The sequence below is a fragment of the Aythya fuligula genome, chromosome 20 (genome assembly GCF_009819795.1).
Source record: "Aythya fuligula isolate bAytFul2 chromosome 20, bAytFul2.pri, whole genome shotgun sequence".
Lineage (NCBI taxonomy): Eukaryota > Metazoa > Chordata > Aves > Anseriformes > Anatidae > Aythya > Aythya fuligula.
Genome location: NC_045578.1, coordinates 8706513 through 8726650, shown reverse-complemented (window position 1 = coordinate 8726650; position 20138 = coordinate 8706513). Strand labels below are relative to the sequence as shown.

General features: G+C 39.7%; 1 protein-coding gene across 2 annotated transcripts in view; it reads right to left on the bottom strand.

The window, feature by feature from the left end:
* Nucleotides 1-1937: 1937 nt before the first annotated feature.
* VMP1 (vacuole membrane protein 1) overlaps nt 1938-20138 on the bottom strand; it is a 64381-nt gene continuing 46180 nt past the window's right edge. For both annotated transcript variants that reach the window (XM_032200684.1, XM_032200685.1), the window contains exons 9-12: nt 17863-17979; nt 15318-15379; nt 4076-4178; nt 1938-2739 (exon numbers count right to left, since the gene is read on the bottom strand). In XM_032200684.1, the coding sequence (XP_032056575.1) occupies nt 2596-2739; nt 4076-4178; nt 15318-15379; nt 17863-17979 (426 nt within the window). In that variant the 3' untranslated portion in view covers nt 1938-2595. The remainder of the gene's footprint in view (nt 2740-4075; nt 4179-15317; nt 15380-17862; nt 17980-20138) is intronic.

The window sequence follows — 20138 nt, the reverse complement described above, 5'->3', positions numbered from 1 at the left end:
AGCTTCAAAACAACAGCATAGCTCATCAGAATGGATGCATACAAACATGACTTGCAGAACAGTATGTATATATTTCTCACTGTATGTGTGTAAATATATGGAAATACAAGTGAGAGGAAAGCTTTCAGTCTGTCTAGCAATTTTTCACCACTAATCGGTAGGCAAGGAGGCATAGTTATAACAAGACTGCTAAGGCATTTAGAAAGGCATTAGTTATTGGGTCAAGCTTAGAAAGTGTTTTTTTTCTCCCTTTGTAATTATTACAATTTCCCCATCTCAGGATGACAGCATACAGGAACCTAAATAAGTAAATTTCATTTACTCTCACAAAAGACCATGAGACACTACTACAACTGTGAAGTCAATGCCAGTGTCCTTGGGATGAATGGCAGATTTGAGGGAAAACCACTGCCACTAACACTGGGGAAGGCTGCGAACAGCTGTTTCGTTAATCCAAACACCCTGAAGAAAAATCAAAGAGCTATGAACTGCTGGCACGATCTATTACAACGTGCCAAGTTAACATTTTAGTAGACTGAAAAAAGTAAAGTATCAAAAAGAGCTATGAATTTATTTATTTTTTTTTTTAATAGGTATTGTATTAGAGTAAGTTCTTTGCTACATTACTGTCAAAGACCTTATTTAGGCCAAAAAGAAAAAAAGCTACTATGGCTAAGAATTAAGAAATACTATTCATCTTTTAAAAACCTTTGGGGCAAATGAATGGCCTTTATGCTTTTAACTATCTCACACTGCATTCCAGCACTTGGAGGTTTAGATATTTAATGTAGTCAGCAGCTCTACTGAGAAAGTCCATATTACAAGCCTCCCCATTCACTCAGTAAGAATGTTTAGAGTTATACATGAAGCATACAAAATAAACATTACAAACCTTACACACAACTGAGATGAACCTTGGAAAGATACTTGATGCATACTGCTGCACTGCGAGACTTCTGCACTCATTTCCACCGGAACTGAAAACATTTATATGCTACTGATGTTCAATGAAAACAGTTGGAGATGGATGAGCAAACGGTCAGATGAAAGATACCAAAATGTCAGACAGCCTACCGACTGTTGTTGCCATGAGATCCAACAGTCAACATCAGTCTGATAAGCTATCCGACAGGATGGTACAGCCATGGAGATGTCACGACGGTTGGCAACACAAGAGGACATTCAGGCAGGATTGAACATAATACTTATTCTCTCACCTTGCTCAAGAGCTGCCCTACCCTAATACAGGGATAAATCTGACCTAAGCAAGAACAAAATCTAGCTACTTTGTGCTCATATTCCACCTTTTGATAACACTAATTCAGTCAAATTCTTGTTAATGCCCCATAGGATAAGAATGAAAAACAATAGTTCTGAAGTTGTTAGAGTTGCAATACATACACTGTAGCAGTGGAATGGGCATCTACTTACTAGACAGAAGAGATCAGTTTTGGTATGGGTTATGTCGCATACATTACAACTGGAACACACCAATCATGTTCTATAAATGTCTGAATTTTAAAGCAGAACTGTAAGGTTCCCTATGGCTCTACACATCATTGCTGGGTTTGACACCAATTCTGTTCTCAGATGGAATCTTTGCTCTTCATTACTCGTGGTGCTGTGATCAGTGGCAAATGTCTACAAAGGCTTTGTGCTAACAAACACAGCTAACTAGCTAATTTGCCTGCGTGAGACATACTTCAAGTTATTACCAGTGAGCCATACATCAAGTTATTTGCTTTCTATTTTCTTCTGCTAAGTAAGAAGTTCTTAAAGAAAAAAAACAACCAAGAATAAAGGGCAGTTTCAGCACCATTTGTGCAGGAAGGATGAGTAAAGCATGCACTTCATGGGATTAAGGCTTAATAAAGAAACTGAGTATACAAAAGTGGAGAGGAAAAGGAACAGTTTAAAAAGACTGACACAAGAAATTCTGGAATGATCAAAGATGACTTTATAAAGTTTTATCTTAACTTCATTCTAAATATACAGAATAAAAAATGCCAGCTTCAGCATTTTGACATCAATCATCTGTTAACATCATGAAGATTAAAGGGTGGCTTTTCCAACCGAGAGCACGTGCAATGCAATGGGACACTGGAGAACTGAGATGGAATAACCTTACCATGAGGGACATGCAACAGTTTTTACCCAATCTGTATTCATTTATATACATTTTGATGGTCTTGAAAGTTAAGGAAAAAGCAAAACAGCCACCCATCAAAATAAAAAGTTACCCTCAGGTCAGTCTGAAGTTAAATCAGGAAATATTAAATTGATTTTCGAAGTAGTTTGGATGGACAACATCTGTGTTAAACATTTCACATCACATTGTCCATTCCATGTGTCCATAACACAACCCAGACATGTAAAGCATTTATACCTTACCTTAATATCTTTAAGTTTGTCAATGAAACGTCTGCTCTAATAGTCAAATTACTTTCAAAATAAAATAAAAACCTGTTATAGTTGAAAATTGATGTTAAAAAGTTTTTCCCCATTTTGAATAATGCTGATTTTTAAATATATGGAAAGATGTGTCATTTTTCATGTCTGTTAAAACCCAGCCCAGGTTTTTTTTTTTTTCCAAGCTCATTTGGTTTTTTCTTCAGAGTACATCTTCTGTTGCAGTCGTTTGGCATAGCTTTGGGCCATGGAGTTGATTATAGATAAGATAAAATAACAAACCATAACAATCACCAATTTTTCAAACATCCACGATAGCCAGTTTTCCCCCTGAAGAGACAAAGACAAAACAGAAAAAGGAGGAAAATGAAGATTAGTGGACAGCACAAAGGCAAATTCTCCATTTTATGGGTGAAAGGGAAAAGCCCAAACATTTTTTTGGATTATGTAATTTATCAAATTAAAAACAGGAACCAAGTGCAAGCTGACAGGATTCCTGCAGGTCCCTCTCTAGAGCTGACTTTAGTCCCTTGAAAGACAATGCAGGAGGGGTTGCCAAATACACCGCAGGGCAGACGATGAATCCTTGATCATTACTCGTGTGCTAATGAAGTGATTTATTATTCCTAGCATTGTTTGGACTTCGCTAACAATTCATAGAGTTTAGAATTAGTAACCCCTGACTGTCATTCCCTGTCATGTTCAGTGCAAGGAAAACAATAAGGTCATTGGTTAACAATGTTTTTTTTCCTAAACTGCACACACTGTGCTATCTTCCAATTCGGAGCCAATTCTTCTTCCAGGAGTTACCGCGATGACCTCTGCAGTCCCACTTTGAGCGTTTCCACAGCTACTCGGAACTGTGGGCTTTTGTCAAAGGAGGGCAGCACCGCACCGCACAAAAGTCACTTCAATGCTCATATAAGGCGGCTGAGTATTTAGTTCTTCCTGACTGAGCCTCCCTAATTTCATCTTTCTATTAAGAAACAGGCAAAGAAACATTTACAAGGACAGCTACGGGTATTAAATGTGAAGTGTGAGATTAATGGACGCTACCTCACTCTGCCTTCGCACCCTAAGGGAACTCTCGTTGAAGTTACAACATTCCTCTGTCCCCACTGAAAATTATGGGGGGAATTGGACTTAGAAATTGAATTGAAATTTTACTTTTTAAGTACTTTGTGTAAAAGGAGACTTCTGCCCCTTTGTACCAACTCAAAGTACCGTATTTTCCTTTTCCTTTTGAACACTACCACTTGGGGATTTTGTTCCTTTACTTGGCCCTTAAAGCTGCAGAAGCCACCGGCTCCTGGAGCATTGCTGCTGCCGCATTTCACTATCACTTCACACGTAAATGAGACTTTTTTTTTTTTTTTTTTTTTTACTTAAGTTTCTCTTCCAAAATAGGCACACTAATACAGAGGCACAACGAGCCCCTGATGTTGTTTTAATGCTTTTTGTATTCTCTAAGAGGTTTCAATTCAGTTACATAAAGTTACGGTATTGTTTTTAATTCCCAGGTTCCTTTTAAAATTAAAATTTACTAATCCCCTGGGCCACTGCAAATCTTTGAAAGCAGAATAAAGAGTTACATCAGTAAAACTGACCAGCCAAAGACAGAGCTAAACGAAAAGTTAACTGGGGAGGGAGGCAGAGAGGCTCTTACCTGTGGCACGCCACTGTCAGATTTGTGGTGAAGTTTTATCCTCTGAGCTTCCAAATATTCTTGAAATGGCTTCTGAAGAGAAGGACCTATACTTGGAATAGCACTGATGCAAAGTTCATCCCAGAGAACAAGACAAAATAGGGGAAGAAAAAAAAAAAAAAAAAAAAAGAAAAAAGAGATATATGTATATATATATTTTTTTATAACTTACCACTTGACCCAAACAGAACAAAGTTCAGACTGAGCTACAGCTCGGAAGGGTACTGCTACTTGGGAAATCATAACCACAAAAATAAAGTGAATTTTATCTTTTAGCTGGTATTTCAGAAAGGGACGTATTTCCCCAGATCCTCAAAAAGCGTTTAAAAAGAAAAATATTTCAGAGCAAATCAGCGGTAATACACTGTTGGTAAGACAGAAAGAAGCCGTGAGCTAGAGCATTTCCTTAAAGCCCGGGAGAAGCCAGCTGAGGCTGTGCACTGATGCAGTGCTGAGAATAAAATGAATGACTTCTCAGAAGTCCCACATTTATCACCAGCAGTTCCTGTAAGAACTGGTTTGAACCGATTAATAAGGAAATGACTTGTGCTTGTGTCATCCCTCAGTTAAAAAAGAAACTGCTCGCCCTATGACTTGCCCCTATCTTCTCAAAGAAGACGGCCCCTTTCTCAAACTAAGTCCTTATTAGGACAATCTGTGCGTCATCCTTACCCAAAAAGAATGCATTAGCAAATTCTGCAGGCACCTCCCACAAGTCAGTGATTAACAAAGGAACAAAGAAAGAACTATGAACCCTGTTCTGAATCATTTCATGGTTTATGGCAGATGACTTGCACAAAAGCTACAATACGTTACCAAACACCTTGTTCTTACACTAACGTATAAAGATCACCGATAGGCTTGTGGCACTAGGAGCACTCCCGGACCTCCAAAGCAAAGGTGTTAACGCGGGACAGGCAGAGCAGCCACCACGTTCCAGCCTGTGAACACTGCAGCCGATCCAGACCCCAACCAAAACCAACGCAGGTGATTTTTCTTTTGATCTTCACACCACACTATTTAGCAGGAGGCGCAAGGAGCTTTAGAAATTGCCCCAGCACACAAAAAAGCTGAGGTACTACATAGAAGAAATTAAATTACCCCCAGCAGCAACGGGTGGTGTTGATGCAAGCGCTATCTGAGAGCACAGTCCCAAAGTTTAATCCACATTTATACACCCAGCGCTCCTAACAAGAACTAGGGGAGATTCCCCATCGTTGACAAACACCATCTGATTTTCCAAGAGAACTGGTTTGTTGTTTTTTTTTTTTTTTTTTTTTTTTTTTTTTTTTTTAATATTATTTTAAAGAAATTAGTATGATATTCTACATTTAAAAGTCTCCTTCAATTTCATTGCTACAGTTCTCATTCTATTATTTCAGGGAGGATTTAGGATTCAGTCACCAAGACATACACAGACAGGATTACAAACCCATCGCCTCCTCTCTGAATGGCTGCTATTGCTACGTGGGGCTACATCTCAAATTATTTTCCTCAGACTCCTGTTCTGACATGATCTTAGCTGTTCCATCCTATAGCCCAATTCAAAAGTAATGGCTTCCTAATCTTAAAAACTTATGAAAACGCACAGATTCAAGAAACAAAACAGCTCACTCTGAAATTTATTTCCTTTACTACAGTCGGGGCAAATAATTTTTTGAAAATATTTACTAGAAAAAGAGCGTGTCCCTCATGATTCACCAGAGCGATGATACAAATGGGTGAGTAAATTTTGTGCCCGGAGTGGTAGATTTTCAGCCAAAAGAAGTGTTGAGACTAAAGCACGTCTAGTACACATTTTACATAAAAACACGTCAACTTTTTACAAACAATTTCCAGTTTTGCAAAACCCACCCTTAAGAATCCCACCTTTTTTGTGGTAAAACACTCTCCTGGTGACTCGCTGATCAGAACGAGTCACGGCGTTAAAGAATTCTGGTCTGGGCTTTCTGTTCTTTTTTCAAATGGCACTTGGAAGCAGGAAAAGCTACTGGAGGTAATACTTCACTTCTAAAATTTTACATGGGTACAAAGTGAGGAATATTTAAATTATGAGAATAGTGATTAACAGAATACTTATTCAAAATCCTCCTTTTTTTCTCTTTCTTTTTCTGAAAACTGAACCAAGTCAGTGCCCAGTGAGCATTAAACAACAGAACAAAAACAAGAAAACCAAGTTCAGATGGCTTGAAAGGATTTGGGTGTATCAATGCTCTACTTCATTTTTTTCCCCACTAAAAGCATTCAGCATCTTCTCTTTGTGAGCATGATTAAAATTAAGTGTATGACATCCATTTTATTATAGCTGTTTTGAAGAACTGTAAAATCCTGAACGTAAGGACCTTCATTTCTAAAAATCTGCATCACTTTGCACATTCACAGACATCTAATACTGAAAAAAAATGCAGAGGTTTAACTAAGTAAAATTAAGCACAGCAGCGTCTAGAAAATAATCTCCTCTGTGCACCCACAGTATTAGATATAAAATTCTCAAACTCCCAGCTCAGTGGGTTAGTTCTGGTTACTTGTACCCTTTCAACAACATTCTGTGATTTACTGAACCAGCCAACCTATTTGTCACCTAATATCGAAGCATAAAAATGATTTTATGATTTGCAAATTAAAAAATAAATCCCCCAGTTTTCATTTAGTTAGTTAGAACTGAGTGAGAGGTTCCCCTCAGAAATACGAAGTTCAGCTCAGCAAGGCATCAAAGGGGAAAGGGGGAGGCTTCAGCCTGGATCTTTAGGTGCTACACTTCAGCCCAGAGGCAGGTAAAATGCAAAAATGCAAAAGGAAGAGATTTGCATCACAATTCTGCGCCACTTAGCACTGACTTTAAGATCAGACTTTAAAAAAAAAAGTCTTCAAAAGGCTACCGCAGTTTCAGGAGCCTCGATGCAAACCACAGGCACCTTTACACATCCGACTTGAAGGAAGATGCTGGAAGATAACCCCGTTGTAGGACAGCCTGAAACTAATTCCTGGCATTTTCCTTTGAAAATAAAGCCTCTTGTCTTTCAAATAAGGAGTAGGAGAGGATGACAAAAGAAAAGAAACTTGACACACCACAGAACTGAGCTCAGCCACGCTTTGTAGTCTCTATCTGCCAAAACACAACACCCCCAAAAAAAGACCCGCACCATCCCTGTAAAAACGTAGGTCATAGCGAGCTGCTGGGGGACTTCACCTTGAAGCAAAAAAAGTCATTCACTAGAAGAAGTTATTCAGCCAGAGGTTGTCTGTCAAGCAATGAACACGTTTCCCGAGCTGCTCTCTGGTTGTCACGCAATTTGCAGTTAGCAGCGAGGTGGCTGCACTGCTGCTGTGCTCCAGCCCCTCAGCACAATTCAGCTGCAGAACAAAGGCTGGCGACAGCTTTACCAAAAGATTCTGATTTTTTTTTTTTTTTTTTTTTTTGAGAAAAAACTTTGCAGATATTTGGATTCATTAGTAACTTTAGAAAAAGTTAAGCACTCAGCTCACAATTTGTTTTAACTCACGTTCATTTTCTGCTAAAATTAAATGCTTCACAAGGAATTGGAAGTTCAAACAGACTTCAAAAATTGCACTAGTCTTTGTTAGAGCTTAAATATATGAAAAACACAACATTTTAGTAAAAAAGATTATTTGCAATGTAATACACACAAGCACCCATCAAGAATTTTGTTTTCACTGCTGAAGCCTGTTTTCAGATGCATTACCTGGTGCTTGCAACTGAACGGATGCATCTGCTCCTCCTCTCCCCTTGTTATTGTTAATTAAGAGCCGTGATTTCTATCTAAATGAGAATGTCATAATAGTTTTCCACAGATAGAACAAAATTTCACAACTATCTGAAGCACCACACTACACAGCCAGCAGAGAAGTTCCAGGATTTGTTTAAAAACACACCAAGGGTGTACATATTCTGACAGTATTAGCCCTAAAACTTATCCCACTAACAGTGAAGCTGTTTTCTATAGCACTCTGTGCAATTCAGTAATTTGCTTTCAGATTTAAAAGAATGACTGACAATATTTGAACCGCAAAGGCATGAAGTGGCAGGAAAGATTTTTAGGAAACTGCTTTTTGTAACAGTCTTTTGAAGCACAGGAAGGAATTTTCTCAAACACGTGGACTAAGCACCAAGTCCAGAGGAAAAAAATATTTTTCCTATGCTAAATTAACAAAAATTATCAAGTTCTTCAGTACTCCAGTCAACTCTGCTTTGCTAATATGAAAACTAAACCAATTTGATCATTGTATTTGCACTTTTGAAAGGCAAATCTATCATCTTAATAGATCATAAAGGCTAGAGGTTATCCCCAACTAACAAATTTCACAACCCATACCTTCAGTCTGCGAAGGTACAAGTAATTGCAAGCTGCACTAAATACTGAAGCACAGGTCTGTATCTAAACGCCCCATTTGTGAATCACTAACCACTGCTAACATTTCACAAAATAATCAATTTACAGTTGAGGATACACAGTTTCCATCTCCAAAAACCCCCGCACATGTGCGTGTTTGCCCACTTTTCCAGAGACAAATGTTAGAATTAGCAAGTGTTTTAAGAAAACTACCAAGTTGCCATGGGTGACCCCCATTTTTAGAAGATGAATATGGTGGCTTGTGCTGCTTTTTTAAAATGTTATTAAAAGTTTCATTTGTAAGAGACAGCAAGTGCTGTCTCTTAAAAATTAAGCAGCTGATTAATTTTAAGCAGTTCTTAAACTCCATTTCCTTTGATTGAAATTAAAGATGTCAATAAGACCTCCAGTGGCATCCAGTTCTCAAATTTTTACTCTGTTCAGCAGCTCACGGGAGCAACTGGGATCAGTCCCTCAGTTGTGATGACCAAGACACGTTAAGCTCTGCTCTGTGAAATCCTGGAAATCCCTTTTTATCATGGCAATGACCTGAAGGGAAATCGGAACCGTAAGCAGTGAATCAATGGCACACACACGAGCCATCAGGCTCCCAGGCCGAAGCACATCGCCGCCCTGCTTGGGAAGGTGATGTGGCATTGAATCACAGCCCCAGCCCCGTCTCGTAGACGATCTCCCTAATATCCACAGCTTAATTTGGAAAAAATGTTTAACTTCACACGGGGATTGATTTTGTCAGGCTCTCTGGCTGTCAAGTGTGGCCCAGACTGCCAGGGTCTGGGGGACACGATGTCACTCCCCTTTTGCTAAAGTTTGGCTATTTGGGCTCGGCCAGCTACAGCAAAACATCCTCTTAGGAAATGCCGGCACTCCAATTCAGAATGAAGACAACAGGGAAGAATTTTTAAATAACAGCAAACCAAACAAAGAGGAAAATTTCATTGTGTGTTTTGTCAGCACAGCCCCGCGCACATTCACCATCTCATCCTGCTGTCCGGGAGCGAGCATGGCCTGAGGCCAGAGATTATCTCCTGCTACAAAAAGGGAGTTCAGTGGCGCTGAAGAATGTGATGAACTGAAGGAGGGAGTGTGCTGGGATGAAGTCGTCCTTTCCAGAACCTCCAACTTTGTTTTTTTAAGAAGTATTTCAATTTAAATTGGAGCAGCTATTGACAGCCAGGCCAGGGGACCAAGCACAGGCTCTCACCTTTGAGCAGCTAACAACAGCTGCATGCAAAACAGCAACAACCATCGCACCCAGCACCCATTCCTCCCACACTTTGGGGTCTGCGTTTGATTCACATTTCTGTGTTCTCCGTAAGAACACGGCTAAACTCCATCCTGCAAGCATCATGGCATTAGTATGAGGCCTTGTGTTTGGTTATCTCAACTCTCCGTCCCCCAAGAGAAACTCAAAGCTTTGCTCCAGCACCACCAACTTCTTAAAAGTTTTATAAAGCCTTGAAAAAGAGATTCCAGTGGAAACGTTTCTGTGCCACCAGACAAGTACAAAGCTGTTTAGTTTGCATACTGCTCGCTCTCTGAATAGAGCACCTTTCTTCCTGCAAGTTATCTGAACCTGCAATGGTTAATTTTTTTCCAGACAGTGATCTAAACAGGCTTAACGGTTAGTATTTTAATGAGCTGTCATTTCCTGTGCTGATAAAGATTCTCACAGTATTTAAACCATCCATTTCCCTGAGGCTCAGCCAATACCAGGACCCTGCTGCCGTGACTCAGAACGGACCTCAGCCTCCCGGCCTGACTCAGCCGTGACAGATTACGCTGCAGCGAGTCTGGCTGGGCTCCCAAGGTGCCCGTGGCTCAAAGAGAGCATTCACAGCAAACCTGTGCTCCAAAACCAGAGGGAGTAAGCACAGCTCCGGCATCCCCCACTGCTGCTTCGGCTTCAGAGCATTTGGCGACAGCTCGGTGCGAGCTGCGTGCAGCACCCTGCAGCCGCAGCAAGTCCATCGCCTTTATGGCCAGGATCAGCAGAGACACTGAGGGTTAAGCCTGGCAGATTCACTTGGTTTTACGAGATGAGGAAAGAAAATATCTGACTTGGAGATTACTAAGCTAAAATTGTTGCCCGTTTGACGTCATTCCTACCTGGCGCTGTGCTCCAATACCCACGTTAACCAAGCCGCCTGCAAAGCATTTTCCTTGGGACATTCTGTTACGCTAAGGCCAATGCTCTCAGAAGTAGGAATTGCAACATCTCTGACCTGCTGGTTCTTAACTCTGCTCCACATTGCTCTTTGTAAGGAAACTTCTCTGCATTTTAAAGATATAGCACGATTTTGGGACACACAATTTATATATATATAAAAAAAGCTTGCTTGTTTAAACCCTACAAGCCTTTTGCAAATAAACTTTTTATAATTCTGCTGTGATCCACTGGAAGGTTTTCAACACCAAAGCTACTCAAATTTCATTCACATCTGTGTCCCTTTCAAGACGCTGACGCCTTTGTTGTGCAGAGCTGATCTATTGTGCAGGGGGTGTAGTACCAGGGCACGGTCCCACAGGTTTCCGATATACCTGTGGGAGGGGAGCCAGTGATTTATGGTACCGAAGTGTCAGGTGTGTTGCAATAAACTTCCAAAAGCACTTATCTCAGGAGATTTTAAAGTCACTGCTCGCTTATCCACATGCTCAGCCATTTCAGGGTATTTTCAATTGATTTCTGCTACAGAGGTCTTAGTTCAAATGCTGATTGGAAACTCTATTTCAAAATACCCTGTAACAAAAACAGGATACGGCCACCGGATACGGACTTTAGGGCACATATGCAAAACAAAGGTCCCCGAAGCAGAAGGTGTGGCTGGCAGAGCAGGCCTGGCCCCTGTGCTGCTGGTGGAAAGCAGAGGGGTGTGAGGCCGTGGAGGTCACCTGGCGGGGCCGTGCTCTGCGGTCATCCCCTGCTGAAGGCCCCCAGAAGGCAGAGGAATTGCAGGGCACGCTCTGAATCAGGAACAGGACTTGTTCCACTCGAGGACATTTTATTTCTGGTGCAGCCCTTTATGACTGTAGCTTCTTGACTTGCTTATATTCTAAAGAAATAACCTAAACTGATATTTTTTTTTTTCCTTCAAGAATTGTGTACATCTTGAAGCAAAGTTTCCAGTTACGTCAGTCGCCATAATTCCACTTGTACTCCTTTCCTACAGGGAACATCGTGCTCCTTGCAAGAATCAGCTGAGATTAAGCCGTGAAGCAAAGAACTACGGCACACCAAATAGCAGCAAACTGTTTTGTAAAGGCAAGGGTTCAAGTGCCTGTTACCAAAAAACTGTTTTGCTTTAAGACATGCAATTATTCAAACTGGCAGGCGTAACTGGTAAGCATTAAAATTTGTTCCAGAAAAACACCAGATTAAGAAGCCTTTCAGTACCTCTGATATTCTGGGCAGCTTTTCAGGTGCGAGCTTGTTGAATGCGAGCTCCCAGCGTTAACAGGGCTTACATGTCTCACACCTACAGCACGGCACTAAAATTAACTTTTAAATCCGTGGAAGTTCACAATTTTATTATTTTTTTTTTTTACATGCGTTTCACTGCCTTGTGCTAAACTTCAAATTACTGTGACGACTCAGTTCATTAACTCATTGACTAAATTAATTTCTACTTCTCTTAAAATTAGCAGAACATCATTTGTTACGGGCAGCAGCTCCCTTCTTTTGCTCCAAGACTTGCCTGCTGCAGCCCAGGATCACTTATCACACCTGAGGAGCTGCTCCAGGCACTATCAGGGTGCTCAGCAGGGACGCTGTGCCCGCAGGGTGTGACTGTCCCGAGGAGATGCACCCACACCACTTGCCACTGAAGTTCAGCTGCTTCTGAGGTGGAGGCCACTGGGTGCCTACTGCTATATAAAACACATTTCTGAATTTTTTAGATTTTTTTTCCCAAGTTCCAAAATGATGAGCTCGTTTCCACCAAATACAAACAGACCACGTTGAATTTAAAAGATTAAATTTTTCTCATTCTAACATTTACCCCAAATTGATGGCAGACGGCGGTGTGGATGGTATGCGTGGTGTGAGCTTTGAGTACTGCTTCTTTAGGGAGAGTACTGCTTCTTTTCTGGGAATTCTTCATGTGCATTTGAAACTACCACTTCAAAGAAAATATGTTCGTGCTTAAAAGCAACGTGCTTGGTGTGCCTTCATAAACAACCCCGCAGTTGTAGGTAAAGAACAAATTAAGTGAAAAGCTTTAAGAGACAGAAGAAAACCCACAACACATATGATAATTAAACATTTTAAATGAGCTCAGCATCCAAGTATTTTACACGGATGATCAATAAGTGACGAGAATGCAAGGCAGAGCTCTTACATGCCACCCTTCCTCACAAAGAGCTCATGAAAGTAATACCACTTGGGAGAAAACACGATCCTCTTTGAGCATTTTTGACAGCAATAACACAACTTTAAACTATTAACTGGTAGAACAGGTTGATAATTACCGGCCTCGGGTAGACAACCAGGATCTTTGGCTCAGCTTTGATTGCAGGACTCCTGCAAGCTTCGGTTTCTGAACCCCTTCCATGCCCCCTTCCCCTCAGCTAGCACTGACCCCGCTCTATACCATGGCTTGCTGCAGCACAGCTGCTGCTTGCCTTGCTGCTGCCACCACCCATCCTTCCTATCTCTTTTTTATACTGGATAATGCCAATATTTTCTTTTTTTTTTTTTTTTTTTTTAAACAGCTTCTCAAATTCACACCCCTTTATTTCCCTTTTCTCTCTACATTTAATTAATAGAAAGAATATTTTGTGATCCTTTTGTATGAAGGCCTAGAGAGACGTAAAATCAAATCACCCTGAATTAAAGCACAGCATCCAGTAACAAACGCAGACAACTACTGAGCTACAGGCAAGCTCTACAGGTAAATCATTTTTGCTTTTTGACTAGGAATCACATAGTTAGAGACATTCCCACTGGCTTATAAAATCAGATATTCTCAGAATCCACCTCATATCTCAGCTTAATCTCCTGTCTAGATGCTAGCTGTCCCACACATGAATATAGTTGTTATTTTGAAGTATCATGCTCAGACATTTCCTATTGTGTAAAAGCAATATCTCAGACAAAGGTCTTAAGGCATATTGTTGGATAGAATTTGATTAAAATTAAGTTACTAACCATTAAATAGATCTATATTTTAATTAAGTTTAATGCAAGCTATTGTTTAACATATTCTATACTTCACTCTAGAAAGAAATTGATGAGGTAATGCTAGCAGACAGATTGGGAGAAGTCAAGGATACCGGGACATTCCAAAAATCTTACTGTCTCTCGAGAACATTTTTTAACTCTGACATCAACCATCTAATAAAATCTGAATCCAGCAGAGGTCTTGTGAATGCATTCTATGTAATTGGAGGCAAAATTATCTCCAAGACAGATGAAGTAGGAAAAAACTACTAGTTTTGGCTCAAAGATCTGCAGGATAAGAGATCTTTGGAAATATACCTAGCTTAGTAGCAGTGTTGATTAAAAACTAGTAGTAAATTGTCTGGTGTGATTAATACTACAAAAATCTAACTAATGATTGTTGAAATTAGCCACATTTCTCATTTTCTTCTTTAAAATATTGAAAGCAACAAATTGATTTGGATGTTGGTTACAAAGCAGACGCCCAGTCAGAAGATCAGGAAGTAATAAGGTCAGGATTTGTTTCATTAGTAAACAACCCTAGAACGTTTCTTTTAACGATCCTTTTTCTTTGTATAGCATTACTACTTCAAGTCTACATATTTTAAAAGCAATTATTTCCAGACACTCCTCTCCTGAAAGTGTTCTTGAGGAGTATGGCTTTATTATTATTATTATTATTTTTAATTTGAACTCAGCTATTAAAGTTTGGGTAGCAAAATATCAATCAGTTTGCCCCACATGACAAGTGAAAGACCTTGGAAAAGGAAAAACTCCTTTAGGATTTATTTGTGATACCCATATTAGGTTAAAAAATATTATTGAGATCTAATTTGTTGGATTACCAGGCTTTCACTGTTAACATCAACACTGGATTTGTAAGAAGTGCACAGAATGTGATGACTGAACAGGTAGGTGAGGCAGAAGTCTGGCACTTCAGTCTTCAATAATCAGTCAAGCCCATGAAGGCAACATCTCATATATTGTTTTTATATATATATAAGCAAAAACGCAGCTAATATCAGCTTAATCTTGTTTTAAACCAAGATTTTCACTTAAAAAATAAAAAACAGTAATCAATTACTAAAGAACTCCAGGGAAAAAAAAGACAAGCTTTCTCAAAATTGGCACAGTTTACCCATGAAAATGCTCATTTCTCCTACAAAAAATGAAGTTTAACAGACTGGAGATATAATATTACATAAAAAAAACTTTTCAGCCTGACATTTTATGACAAATTTAGTATTTTATATAAGGCAACTCTCATTATGTAAGATGTTTATCATCATTTTGAGACACTACAAACATCACAACAGTCCTTTCAGTTTTTGTCATAGGATCCCAACACAACACTGAAAAAAGTCAACAAAAACCAGTGCATTTGCACTCAGCAAGTGTAGCAAGCTATAATTAATTGCTGTATCGTATTTTGGGGTGAAAGTTAAATGTAGATATCAGATATTCAGGCCATCTGACCTTCAATGCTATTATGTTTCTCGAAGCACTTGAAGCCTTTCAGGTGAGGAATGAAGTTGCAAAGAAGACCTGAGCTAGCAGTTTGCCAAAGGTGGCACTTACAAGCAAAGCACAGTTTTCAGCACATCTGATTTAGCTCCTCCAGTATTTTTCCACTTAATGAGTGAAGGTATTAGTGTGTTAAAGAATTACTCACCCAATTAGGGACACCATCTGCTCCACTATATGTTTGCTGAATGTTATAATAACGAAAAGTTTCTGTAGGAAGGAAAACGTCAGTTAGAGAAATGTTTGATCAAAGGGGAAGCAAAGACAATGGTGTACAACAAATTATGTTCCTTTCCAATCCAACTGCTTCTCCAGCACTTAGTTTTCCCTTCACTTTTCTGTTTTTCAGTACTCTTTTCAAAACTAGGCAGAAGAGAGCAAAGCTATTTACTTTATTATTCTATTTCCTCATAGATCTCGTTTCTTGCAATGTTTTTGTAGCCTGTGTTACTAACCATTCGCATCCTCCCCAAACTTAAATTCCCAGAAGCTCAAGGTCATTTTACTCCGTCAACAATGTTTTAATGGAAAAACAGTCAGCACTGTGCAGAAAAATTCACATCCCATTACACAAACAGACGGACTTACAGATCACAGAGATGAAAAAATGATAGCCCCCTTGTTCACGTGCTTCAGAGAGAAGCAAAACAAAGAAACACCTAGTGAAGAACAAGTAAGAGCCATTGGGTACCTTCAGAGAAGACCAACTTCAGGGAAGATAGATAATCCATTGCATTAGAGAATGATAATTTGAAACAGAATAATTTCAGTAGAAGACAATTCTATAACACATGGCTTATTTTCCACAAAAAACAAGTGTCTGTAATTTTACCTCTCCCTTCTCTTCTGTCATGTTAATTTTTTTAAAAATAGCTTTTGCTAATTCCTTGTGTCACATTCAATAGCTTGTTTGTTTGCAAAGAGTGAGCAAGACTACGTCTAGATGTACCTATACACACAAACAGTTCCCACGGTCTCCTTAAATGAATTTAAACATGATCTAATGAGAAGCGCATTCACTAGTATGGAAATAAGGGATGTGATAACAACTACACAAAATGATTTTGTGGTCTAGAGGAAGAGACCAGTTAAAAGCAGCTCCAGGATGGTCACTGCAGAGTCTGTTACTTCCTGTCTAGAGAGAGGTTTCATTAAAAACTTGTTCTGTGACTGTTACATTTCCTAAATTCCAAATTGCAGCAAGATCACTGAAAAAAAAATAATCAAGGCTATTGCACAAGAGTACACTTGAAATACAACATCACAGAAAACAGAATTCTAATAGCTAAACATATTACAAAATACGATGATTTACCAACAGTGCAAGAGACCGGATTTTTTTTTTTTTTAATCTTAAATTTTATCTGGGTGTAGAACATTACGTTCCATAGCAAACAGTCTCCTATCTATACAAGGCAAATAAAATTAAAGGAATATTATACAAATACTAGTTCACTTTTTCTATGTTGCCAGAACAAATGCTAACAGCACACAAGTTTTAAAGCAGAAAAAATCAGGGAACACTAAACTAAGCATAGAGGAAGTGCTGCTTTCATAGTAAGTGAAAGAATATTCAGATTTATTTGTTACCTTCTGTTTGAAGACTACACAAATAAAACAACCATTTACCAAAAAAATGGGAACAAAGAAAGGGTGGGGATTGAAGTCTTGTTCAGGGCAAAAGAAAGATTTTTAAGCAGCTTGATGAGGGTAGTAAGCAAATAATTTTATACTACTAAGCTTCTGCTTTTTTAAAAAGAGTGACAGCAAAGATTTCCAAGCAACAAACCTACAGGCACTGCAGAGTCCTATGGAGATATTTTAAGCTGAAAAGCTCAGCCTCTAACCATTAGACACATCTAGCATCTCTAACCTACAGCTGAAAGCTCAGTCTCTAACCATAACTGTATCATCAATTATATCACTCTACTTGTACTAACCACGCTGCCAGCAATTAACAATTGTCAGGGAATCAATACTTCATTTTTTATTTGACAAAATGGTGACACATCTTAAAATCAAGACTCAACAGTTTTTAAAGCTACTTGAGATTCTGATTGCCAAATTCAGAACATCCGGTAAGACTGAGTTAGCAAGAAAAATCAAACAAGCCTCTCTGAAATCAGGCCCTTTCATAATAACATGCATCGAACAGACCAAAAATCACTAACCACGCCTGAAAATTGCAGATGACACTCCCAAAAACATACCCTTGGAGTGCCTTCTGCAGGGAGCAGGGCCTGGAAGGAGCACTGCTCTCTCTATACATTCAGCTGAGGGAGCATTTAAAAAGTGCCGCTTAACTGGTAAAGGCTAGTTGCAGTGCTCTTTGAAACGAGTATTTGTTACCAAAAAGGCAAGTTCATTATGAGTACGAAGTCCTTTCAGTCTGGTAAAAACCGTAGGTAAATAACTTGGCTAACCACCAATTTCCTGAGTGGTGTAGGCAGCGAGCTCATTAGTTTGTAGCTATAAATTATTCAGTTGCCTCAGTTTTAAGTGAAGGAGCCTAGCAGATTCTTTATTGTAAATCCTCCGCACCAAATTAATTTCCATTACTTCAGGTCAGGAAAGGAGACTCCAGAATTCATTACGGAGTTACACAGTGTAACAGGCAAAAAAAAAAAAAAAAAAAGAAAAAAAAAGAGAAGTCTTCAGCCCAGAGCCCTAAGGGACCTGTAGCATCTACTTGCCTGGATGTGCATTTTAATTACTGCTTTCCCAATCAGGGTGGCACCAAAGAAGGTCCAGAAGGGAACCAGAAAGTGTCCACATGTTATCCCGGCCAGGTCAAACAGAGGGTTTGGAATCTGTAAAGTACAAGGGAAAAAAGCTCATGAATTGCAGTATTTAACTTAGAAGAACAGGAATACTACAGACTCTGAAAAATGTACATTTTCCCCTTCTTCAACTTAATTCAAAACTCTTGTGTTTTAATACTTACAGAAGTATTAAAGTTACACCACATAACTTAAGTCTCGGAGACTTAATGAGACAATGTCCCAGACAACTCCACTGACAGTCCCTCCTCGCCCCTTGACTTTAAAAGAGCTAGCAAAGTTTTCCATGTGAAACGGACAGAAACCACAGTAAAGCCATTTTGAGTGATTTATCAAATTTTCTCACTGACAAGCACATCACTCCTGGAAGCCAGTGTTCAAAATTATCTCCAGTGATTTCCATCTGAGAAAGTACATTAAAAACTGGCATTTATGGTCATATGTATCCAGTTTAAAAGCACTGATTAAATTTTATTAAGCATATGCATTTCATTTAAAATTAGAAGTTGTTTTTTTTATTGTTAAATCCTTGGCTTGACATTGGGTATTGTGATACTATCTGTAAAATATTTTTGAAGTTAAACCAAGAAAGAATCCAAATTCCAACCTTTCGCACTCAGCACGAGGGCTCTCGGTCTGAATAAAGGGAACATACCCCGTGTGTTTACAGTAGCAGTGCATCACTAATATCCTGCAGCACTTGGGTTGTTTTGTTACACAAACAAACAGGGAGTGTAGATATTTAAGCCTATAAAGAATAATAACTTTGACTGACTGAAATCTGTGAGAAAGCTTACGAGGGTTATACTCAGCTGTTATAGACTAGCAATTCAAATTTATGAGCACCCACAACACCACCTGCATAGGAAGAAATCTGAAACGGTCTCTAACCATGCCCCGAAACGGTCTCTAACCATGCCCCACTGCAGCTAAAGTGATCCTGTACCTCTGACAGCTGTCTTCAGCATAGGAGGAGGCTGGTAAATTATTTACTTATGCCAGAGCCAGATAATTTTGCTCTCCTGAGCCAAGTCTGGTCTAGGTCTCCAGTAAGTTCTTTGTTGGTCGGTTTAGTTTTTTTTTTTTCCTCTGGTAAGTTCACAGCACATTTTAATGACTGCATTACTCTCACCGCAGAGGGAGCAGCATGCTTTAGGTACAGGTAACTGTGGGTATCACCAACACATTAAACAGCGCAATAAAAAAAGTTACTCGAGTCCACATTGGGGTGTATCAGCAGGTCAGTGAGGTTTTCTCTTTGTTTGCTTTAAAAAAAACACAAGAACACCACACGTGTGCAGCACTGAGAGCTGCCCGAAATGCCCAGAGATGGGAGGGCAAAGTCTCCCAAAACACAGCAAGGATCTCAATCTCTGCCTCGCTCTGCTCCTTCCCCACAGCTGCCTTTACACAGGAATTAGGCTCAAGACAATAACACAGTTTTCTTATTGCCACTAAACATTACATTCAGGTGATTTCACTGGATAAATTCACAAAGCTTTAAGTTCAATCTGAGTTTTCATGTAGCATTTAGAAGCCATCCCTTGACATGCAGCTAGGGCAGCCATTACATTGCCACTTCACAAGCAAGTTCTCTTCCCTTTCACTAGTCACAGAAATACTTTCAGCTAAGATACTGTTTAAAATCCAGAAGTAAGAGGGCAACAATAATGTGGGCAGGAAAGGAGACACCTTCTAGCACGAGGAGAAGCAGCAATGAGCAAGAAGAGCCCTGAAAAAGTCCAGAAGCTGGTGGGGAAATGCACAAGGGCAAGCAGCACACATGGGGGGTGCCTTCCTCCTCTACAGGTACAACAGAAAGGGACAGCTTCGAATCCCTCTGCTTGTTTCAGAGCCTCTCCCACACTTCACCTCACCCTTTTTGCTGCTACTCTGCATTTATTCTGTAACCACATTTACAAATCCTCAGGTGCGCTGCAGTGGATCTGTGATTCCCCATCCCTCCCAACCCATGGCAACCTGTGTAAGCAAAAGGAAGCTGGAGCTCAGAGCTCACTGAAGAACAGGGCACCAGAAGTAGGGAAGAAGTTAAGCAAATACTTAAATATTACTAAGCAGGAACTCTGAAGAGCTTACACATCTCCTCTCACATCTAGCAACTCCTTTCTCACGTTCCCTACTAGCCCACATGTCACCTTGTCCAGCTACCCCAGTAACTCATCCCTGCC